This window comes from Vespa velutina, chromosome 1, assembly GCF_912470025.1.
Source record: "Vespa velutina chromosome 1, iVesVel2.1, whole genome shotgun sequence".
NCBI classification, from domain to species: domain Eukaryota; kingdom Metazoa; phylum Arthropoda; class Insecta; order Hymenoptera; family Vespidae; genus Vespa; species Vespa velutina.
In genome coordinates this window covers 12,185,934-12,195,223 of record NC_062188.1, presented here as the reverse complement: position 1 = coordinate 12,195,223, position 9,290 = coordinate 12,185,934, and the positions used below count along the sequence as shown (strand labels likewise).

At 31.8% G+C, this 9,290-nt stretch overlaps 3 protein-coding genes across 5 annotated transcripts; 1 reads left to right on the top strand and 2 right to left on the bottom strand.

Annotated features, from left to right (window-relative positions):
• Window positions 1-140: 140 nt before the first annotated feature.
• LOC124955637 (STAGA complex 65 subunit gamma-like) lies at window positions 141-2,257 on the bottom strand. The gene is made up of 8 exons (XM_047510339.1): window positions 1,856-2,257; window positions 1,533-1,717; window positions 1,385-1,448; window positions 1,203-1,312; window positions 916-1,132; window positions 708-841; window positions 441-605; window positions 141-358 (listed from the first exon to the last, which is right to left on the bottom strand). The coding sequence occupies exons 2-8, from the start codon at window positions 1,709-1,711 to the stop codon at window positions 250-252; spliced, it is 978 nt and encodes a 325-aa protein (XP_047366295.1). The 5' UTR covers window positions 1,712-1,717; window positions 1,856-2,257; the 3' UTR covers window positions 141-249.
• On the top strand, window positions 1,937-3,921 carry LOC124955664 (MIT domain-containing protein 1-like). Of its 2 annotated transcripts, none has more exons than XM_047510435.1 (5): window positions 1,937-2,288; window positions 2,447-2,605; window positions 2,710-2,948; window positions 3,040-3,239; window positions 3,315-3,921. In XM_047510435.1, exons 1-5 carry the CDS (start codon window positions 2,273-2,275, stop codon window positions 3,475-3,477), a joined length of 777 nt encoding a protein of 258 aa, XP_047366391.1. In that variant the 5' UTR covers window positions 1,937-2,272; the 3' UTR covers window positions 3,478-3,921. The 2 variants fall into 2 exon arrangements, with proteins under 2 accessions (XP_047366391.1, XP_047366399.1); XM_047510443.1 differs by having other exon boundaries at window positions 1,939-2,288; window positions 2,439-2,605.
• On the bottom strand, window positions 3,746-8,598 carry LOC124955582. 2 transcript variants are annotated; one of them, XM_047510213.1, is made up of 6 exons: window positions 7,685-8,598; window positions 7,278-7,601; window positions 5,397-5,771; window positions 5,105-5,312; window positions 4,489-5,019; window positions 4,153-4,409 (listed from the first exon to the last, which is right to left on the bottom strand). In XM_047510213.1, exons 1-6 carry the CDS (start codon window positions 7,999-8,001, stop codon window positions 4,371-4,373), a joined length of 1,794 nt encoding a protein of 597 aa, XP_047366169.1. In that variant the 5' UTR covers window positions 8,002-8,598; the 3' UTR covers window positions 4,153-4,370. The 2 variants fall into 2 exon arrangements, with proteins under 2 accessions (XP_047366162.1, XP_047366169.1); XM_047510206.1 differs by having other exon boundaries at window positions 3,746-5,019; window positions 7,685-8,595.
• Between the last annotated feature and the right edge of the window lie 692 nt (window positions 8,599-9,290).

Below are 9,290 nucleotides of genomic sequence, written 5' to 3'. Positions count from 1 at the left end.
CTGGGAAGTATAAAGATGACCAGTATCTTTTGGCGCTGCTATCGCTTTATTTTAAATTATATATTTGCATATACAATAATTACATACGTAATTTCGATATAAATATGCAATAACAATGAAAAATCCATGAAAACAATGAAAAATCCATGAAAACAATGAAAAATCCATATTTACAATTTTTTTTTTCTTAATAAATATTATCTTAATTATTTTTTTAAAACGTTAAGTAAAAAATCGTAAAGAAATGATTTATTTATTTTGGATGTTATTTTTTTTGTCAGCAGATATATCAGACCGTCCTGTATTTGGAGAATCGCTTACATTTACTTCTTCTTCCTCTATTTCCAAACTGTTTAGTCTATATATTCAAATATGTAAATATATTTTATATTTTAACTAAATCGTTTTTATTATATATACAATATAAATAAAACTCTTACTCGTCTTGTTCTAAACTGTAGAGCATTTGAAAACCAGCATCAAGACTAGGTGGAAATCCCATATCTGGATCTAATAATTGAAGTGTTGGTACTTCTCGATAAACATTACCAAATTCATCTAATTCATCTAATTGCAACTTACTAGCTGCTTCATCCAAAACTATTCTACAAATTAGAGCAAAATTAAGAGCATTGAATCCATTTATTATTTATCTTTTTCCTGTTATTTATAATATGCTAACTTATCCGATATTACATTTTATTTACCTTTGTTTTTCCATCATTGTTTCTACTTTTCTTTTCATATTTTCTTCAAATCTTAAAATATATTCCTGATAATAATCATGTATAGCTGTTACCCCGCCTATCCCTGTTTCTAATAAAACTCTTTCCATAGCATCCTGAAATAAAATATATAAATGTAAGATACGAAATCTCTACATTCTCTTAGTTGCATTTAACATAATAATTTTACTGGGAATCCATGATCTTTTTGTTCAGCTGCTACTTTCAATAGAAGTGTCATTCTTTTCAAAAAATGATCAGCAATGTCAGTAAGCGTTTCTATAGCTAAATCTGATGAATATTCAAAACCCATGTGAGCTAATAAAACGATTACAGCATGTTTTAACAAATTATGCGCTGTTTCTGACGTTAAATGATGAACAGTAGAGGAATTCTTGAATGTGTCTCTGAAAAAATAATCTAAACTTATTATTCAAATATAATTAATTAATATCATTGCTTAATAATTATACATACGTTTCAACATCTGCAGATAAAAATCGGAAAAGATTACATGGTATTTTAGATTCTTCTTGACAATTCTCTGCTTCAATCACAGATAAATTTCCCAATACTGTTCCTTCATCCTATTTATAATGATTACACTAATTAAATTATACTGATAGAATATTGATTATTTAAATAGATTGGCTACTTACCATCATTCTCAGTTGTTGATGAAAGTTTATAGTATTTAATACATGAAAGTTTCCTATAGGAAGCCTAAATAGATAGTTCAATATTATTATATAACATCTGTATTAATGTTATATTGTATGTCGTACTACTATTTTAATATATTTTTACTGTATATATTCTGGTTGTCGATCGATCTGATAATCGCAATCAGTATTATTTGCTTCATCCATAACTTGTCTCCAAACATTTTCTATAATATCTGGTGTAATTACTTCTTGTTTCAAAGTTTCTCTAGGAGGCAATTCTCCCCATAAGACAGTACTTCCATGGCTTTTGCTAGATTTCATTATTTCCTTGGAAAAATATAAAGTATATTCGTTTCAATACGTTATTATAATAATACAAAAAAATATAGATCTAAAAAATATGTAGTAACCATGCATAAATATGCACACTTCAATCTTTTGTAATATTTTTATATTTGAACGTACTATATAAATAGCTGTATTCGAAATGAAAATATTAACTATACAGTATTATTCTATATTAGAAAATCCCGCGCAAAATGCTGAAACTTCAGGTTATACAAAGCGAAGTGTAACTGCATTACCGAAAAAAAAATATGCACATCTATCCTTTGCAAGAAATATTTTATTTACAAAACACTCGAACTTTATCATACCACGTACTGATAAAACTCTTTCTTCACGAGATAATATTTCCCATGCAATACGAGAATAATACTTAGCTGTATATGTTACAAAAACTATTTCAGACGTAATTGAATGTTATTAGGTTATAATATCTGTATTTTGTGTCCATATTTTGTTTGTCATAATATATAACGTTTCCCTTAAAATACACATCGATTTTCTTCGATTATCGATATTACGAAAATTATACCACTTATGTATAAGAAAAAAGGTAATTATTAAAAAATAAGAAATAATAAACAATTAATACTAATATTACTAGAAAGATTATTTATATAGAGAATGAATTACAAATAAAAATATTTAAAAATATATTATATTATTATATATTGTCTCATACAATTTTATACTTTTTTTCAAGTATTGTAGTATTAATAAACAAAGGATTTTACTGGTCAGTAGACACAATGGAAAATGCAGCAGCCTCAATTTTGAAGCGAGCTGTCGAAAAGGATGAAGAAGAACAGTATACTATGTCCCTTTTATTATACCAAGAAGGTGTACAAATACTTCTTGACACTATAAAAGGTTTAGTATATAATATATGAATTTCATTTATATATAAATAATTTTGATATTTATTGTTTTTTGTATCAAATTATTGTAATCAAAAAATAAGTAATAAAATGCAGAGACAAAGGATCCAGTTAAAAGCAAACATTTTACTGTTATGACATCGCGATATCTGGATAGAGCAGAGAAAGTAAAACAATTAGTCGAAAGAAAGAAAACACAAGGTACATACAGAGAATTAATAAAGATTAAGGATGGCGCAATTGGTTATGGATACAATAGTCTTTTTGGTAGATTTTTAGACGCTATGGTTACATATATTCAAATAGAAGATCCATATATAAGGGCATTTCATCAGGTATATTAATTTTAATGTTTAATGTTTTAATGGTTTAATATTTAATATATAATATAATTTACAAATATATTATTATCTACTTTACTCACAGTGTCAAAATTTAGTAAGATTATGTGAATTGGCAGTTCAAAAATGTCATTCTCTATCAAAAATATCTCTCATTACTACATGCGATCCAGAAGATTTCAAAAATCAATCTAAAAGACTTGAAGAATTGAAACACAGCCTGAAATCGCATCTTATATCATTTGAAATTACATATTCTGATACATTACATGACAGACAAATTGTGTAAGATACTAACTTATTTTAATTTATTAGATATTTGACTTTATAAGAGATATTTATATTTATATTTTATTACAGACTTAGCAATGGATGGATAATAAAAATAGGACGTGGTTTAGATTATTTTAAAGCACCAAATGGAAAGTTTGTTTTGGGTTATTGTGATCTTGAATTAAGATCATGTCAGGAAACTACAGTAGATATCTTTCATAGTAGTCAACTGAAGAATACTGTACCATGATAGATAAAAATGAAAAGTAACTATTAAGACGCGAACATATCAAAGCAAAAATTTTATTTTCTTTAAACTAGTATTAATATGTAAAAAATAATGAAATACGTGTTTTGTCCTGTTTTTACTTTAAGAAATAGTTGAAATGAATTTCAATGATCAGTTTTTAATCTTAAAGGAAAGTTTTTATCTTTTCAAGGGTCAGTTTTTATTCTTGAAGGAAAAAAAAATTTCGCTTTAAAAACATAATTCTATATTATTAGATTTATTAGATATGAACACAGGGAATTTCTTATGTGAAAATTTTTGGCCAGACCAATAGGCTAGTTTTTATATTTTTATCAAAATTATAATATACCATTTATTCATTTATATTATTATACAATTATATTTTGCGAGAATCATTTATTCAATATTGCAAAGTATATTAAATTTATTCAATTAATATCAATTATATACTTTTTATTTATATATATATATATAGGTTTTCTTTTATTTTATAATAAAACATTTATAAAACATTTACATTATTTACAATTTTTCTTCGGTCTTTTGCACTTGAGTATACTTCGAGAATTAATGAAATTAATTAAAATAATCGTGTGCTCTCGCTACATCTATCTGTTTCACAGCTTTCTTGCATGCTCGTCTTAAAGATTTAGTATACTTTAGAAGTCCAGCTTCTATTTGTTCCTCATCTTCAGTGAGAAGATAATTCACGTCGTACGTGGGAAGACAATCAGCACCTCCAACTGCAACTACTTGTCTCGCTATCTCTGGATCTACGCAAAGCCTTATCAGAGCAGCTGCAGCCGTGGTCTCTAAACGTTGATATGCGTCCTCCAAACCTGGAGGTCTCATTCTAAGGAAACAAACCAATGCAACGGATGCTCGTGCTTTAGCTAAGTATTCTCGAGCTTCTGGTAAACGCGCCAGTTCACCTATGAGAGAAGCCACTTGCTGCATCAACCAAACATTTCCACCGTTTGATTTTTTCACGCTTCTCAATAAATTTCTTACCGTGTCTTGTCGTATTATAATATCAGCGCATTTTCTTGATTTAGATATTTGATTGAGTGCAGCGGCTGTCAACAGTAACGTTTGTTCCGAATTCATATTTTCAATAAGATTTCCTAAAGCAGTAATTAATGTTTCCGCAAATGGTTCGACATATGGTAAGCCTACGGCATTAGTCCATGGTGCAGTTATCTGTACTACCAAAGCCGTAGCTTCCATTTTGTTGATTTCCGACGATGTTTTACTGGACAAGAGGTCAATTACAATTTCCGGTCCGTCGTCTTTAACGAAGTGCTCAATTGCTGTTCTCGAACAGCACACGCTCGACAGAGCGCGTAGAGACGTAGCTACGTAATCATTTGATTTCCTAATGGCAGAAATGAGAGAAGTTAGGAGAGCCCTAATTCCTGAACATCTCGCGATACTACTGCCTGCTCGTGCTCCGGCTAAACCCAAAGCCGTGAGAGCTGCTAGAGCTCCTCTAACTACACTACTGTCTTCCTTCGGTGCTTCTTCCAAACATCTTACTATTTTCTGCAAGAATAATTAATTATTGTTAATAATTAAATGAGTAAATTCTTCATTTTGTATATATACTATCTTAAACAAGATAACGAACCTCAATATAAAAATCTAAACGGGTATTAATAGCACTGTCGACGTAATCTTTCATGCTGTCTAATTGCATGAGAATTCCTTTCAAATTCGTTTGCTGAATTCTTCGAGGTGGAGGTGCTCCTAATTTCGATAAAACTGCAAAAGCATTGTCCTCGATGACACGTAATAGCTCCATTTGTAATCTGCCGCTTTTCGAATGCGACACTTCGCTAAAAAGTTAGATTGTATCGTGTTAACATATGAAACGAATTAAACGAACGTTATTTTTTATAAATATTAAAAAATACACTTGCTTTAAGATATATTGATAATGACGTTCAAATTGGTCAGCTCTAACGAGAAGTTTGTTTGCAGCTGCCGTAGCCAAGGAAGATAACATCTTCAAATCTTTCATTTGATCCTCCTCCGAAATTAAATCGTTATGCTTTCGCCGAGGTAGATTTTTACTTTGAAGAGCGATACAACATTCATTTGCAGTTTCTATTGTCAAGTCATTTAACCAAGTCTTTATTGGCGATGCAATCTTGCCATTAACATTTTGAAAATTATCAAAGAAATCGTACGAAAGGTTCGTTGCAAATATTTTTGTTATTTTTGTAGAATTTAACGATTCGTCTTCTAACAAGCTAGACGAAAGATTAGGTAAAGCAGTCACTCTAATCTTCGTTCTGAAAAAGAGATCATTCGTATTACGATCGCTTACGTTAATTGTAATTGTTAATTGTTTGTAATTTTGTTTTGTATTCTTTTTCTTCTTTTTCTTTTCCTTTTATTTCATATACTACCTTAAATGAGACATAGCGTAAAATGTAAGAATCAAAATTTCATAATAACAACACAATTGTATTTTCATTCGACAAGACACAGGATATTCTCGATTTCTTTTGTCACCGAATGCTTTCCGGGATAATGGATCAGAGTAGAGAAGCGATAGTGAGTAAAGGCTGACTAATCGGCCACCTCCGGAACTGGAATTTTCTTGTGAATAGGATGACTAATCTCAATTCTTGAAAAGAGCTATGCAGCTATATGATCACCTGCACCCGTCTTATACTCGCGTATATTAGCTTAAATTCTTTTTAGATACGTTGTCCCTCGATGATATGATCGAAATCAACCTTCTCATTTTTTTCTTTCATTCGTGCACGCGTTCTATGACATACATGTAACATTTTGCACGATGCAACTAAACGTTAACGTGAGCATAAATTGAGCTCTATCGAGAAAAAATATCTGTGTCACGCAACATCAACGATTTCATAAAAAAAGTGACTTGATGTTAATCTCGCAAAATCCATTGAAAAATAATTATTATTTACTTACATTTAATCATTGTTTATTTATTTATACTTCGATTCTTTTTTCAAGCAAATATGCATCATTAAAATTATATGCATATAGTTAATGAGTTTACTTTGTAAGCTATTTAAATTGATGCAGATCCGTAGAAAACGGCGTTTTGCGTTCTCCTTTAAACCGACAGAGTATCTCAGCTATTTGTAACGTCGTAGAAGGCAAGACCTTCCGTATTATGAGACATCTTATGCATATAAAGTACTTGTCGGCTACATTGGAATATTAATCGTCAATGTTAGTAGGTAGAATATTTTTTAGTCGCGCAATACGTGTCTTTTAGTATATCAAAAGAGATTACGACAAGCCTATCAATGCGTTCAAAGATACGATGCTCTACTTTCAATATAGCCCTGGGGATATCAATAAATATACATACCCTAGACAAATAATATTTACCAAATAGTCAAATTCAACGTCACTTTTATCGTATCTACATTGAATTAATCATAAATAAATTGCAGAGAAAAATTTTTCTACGCAAAAGATACACATACATTCATGCAATAGTATCTATTTACGAAAGCCATAAGAATAATAAGGCGAAGTTCGTTACGCGTCGCATTCCTATCGGTTTGGCTCACCATGGGCATATTATCGCAACGATTCACTCAGCTTTCATAAAATCTACATGTTCTTTATGTCTTATCGTTCATAAAAAGATTTCAATATCAAAAATAAATCTGTTTTTTGAATCTTAAAGTATTCGGTAGGATCATTGCACAATTCGAAGAACTTTTATTTATTATAATCTGGTAAATATCAGACTATTCTATATACTTTTTAAATCCATCATCTTATTAATAAATACGAAAAAATACCTTTGATCTCGTTGAAAGTTTCGTATTTTGGGATCCTTCGGAGTTGAAGTACAAGTTGGTCGAGGTATTAAATTGTTTTCCGAGCAAAGAGAACCAATTTTATGACGAATTCTACGATTTCTTTCTTTAGCTTTCCTGCGTCGTCTTCTACGTCTCTGCGGACTTTCATCTTCTAAAGTCTGTGAGCAATTCGATCGTTCGGAATCAGAAAAACCAGAATCTAGACTCTTTAGATCCTGACTGAGAGGACTGAGAGATCTGTTCTCTGAAACGACGATATTTCCTTCGTTTTTGTGTGTACCAACACTGATATCCGTTCTCTCTCTACAAATGGTAATAAAATTCGTATTGTGAATAGAAATTCTTTCAGTTAATATCATAAAATATAATCAGTTTCCATGACTTACTCTTGAAGTATCGTCGGATTTTCTCTACATCGAATCAATGCATCATCAAAGGTCTTATCGCATTGCGTTTCACTGACTCTCGGACAAACATGTATAACTGTTACGTTATCAACGTTCGTGAAATTATTTTCGCGTAAACTGGAGGATCGATTTTCTTCATCGTTTTCTGAAGGATAATCCGTGTCGGTGGATGGAGGAGGAGGAAATTGAAAAACTTCAACAGGATCTTTTCTACGAATCATAAAATCCTTCTTTAAATCCTGCGATGACATTTGTTCCCAAAATACTTTGCTTTGGTGTCTCTTGAAGGTATTCATCTTTTGCTTTCAATTTCCAATAAATTCACAAAATGCTGCGTTAATTTTTTATTTTTTTTTTTTTCGTTAAAATGTCATAACGAAGAACAAAAAGTGTGTTCTGCGTGTCGTAATCGAAGAAGAAGAAGAAGGAAAGGTTTTAAGAAGGGCGCCAGCGGTGGTCACAGTTGGTCTCTTCGTTGGGTACGATACAACAAGGGTAGTTTAATGATTCAACAGAGCAGAACAACGGCTCTCCCACAGGTCGCGTGGCTTCAGAACACCTTATGGTCTTCTCGTTTGAACCCCTATGAAGAGTATTCCTGTTAGCTGTATATTTTTAAAACTAGTTAACGTTATGGAAATTTAATTTTTCGATAATGAAATCTTGTAATGTTCCAAAGTCGTAAGAAGAAACGTCACTTCTAGTATTATTTTTTAATTAAAAATATTTTCCCGATAATTATTAAATCAAAAAGATAGAATCTAAATAATGATGATGATCGTAAAGTTCACGCGATACTGATCCCAACGCGTTGATGTGCCGCAAGCGACTGACTCTGACCGACTCGCTTCCGACTTCTCCGCCTTACTCGATACGCCTCCCTTTTGCGTTCTCGTATAAGCCAAGTCATACATGAGACTGGAACTCCTCCCCTTCTCTTTTGTCGCCCTTGCGGGGTGCACCACCTTTCTCCATTCTTTCTTTACCCTCATCCATAAGTGGGGTACTACGTCTCGTCACAGTATATGTGTAGACTGTACATCATGACCGTTAAAGCGTAACTTCGTGTACTTCGTCTTTGCATAATTGATATTCACCGACATATATCTGTGTTAATTTGATTTTCAATGCGTTTTCGTTTTTAATTTGCAAAAATAAAAAAATAAAAAAATATTGCAATTCATGAAAAGATTCTCTTTTTAGGTGACAAATCATCTTCAGGAAGAATATTGATAAAAATAATATAAATAGAGAGAAATTAATATTTCTATTATTTCATGACGTCTTATTTATTATTATTGGATCACATTTATGTACATACTTATATACACACGTATGCATCACGTTTCTTACCGCCGCTTGTCGTGCGTAGGTACGTGCGTTCGTGCGTGAATGACTCATCCAAGGGGCCAAAGGGGACGGAACATGCATCACCATGGGCATTTTAACACAGATGCCCCGTACGGCGCGTGCCCTCGAACCAATCGGACGCCCCTATGCTGCTTCCGTAACGGCAGCCACGTCTGCACGAGTCATTTTCCTATGACCCCCTCTTGATCGAGAGGACTACAGAACGAGGAGAAGA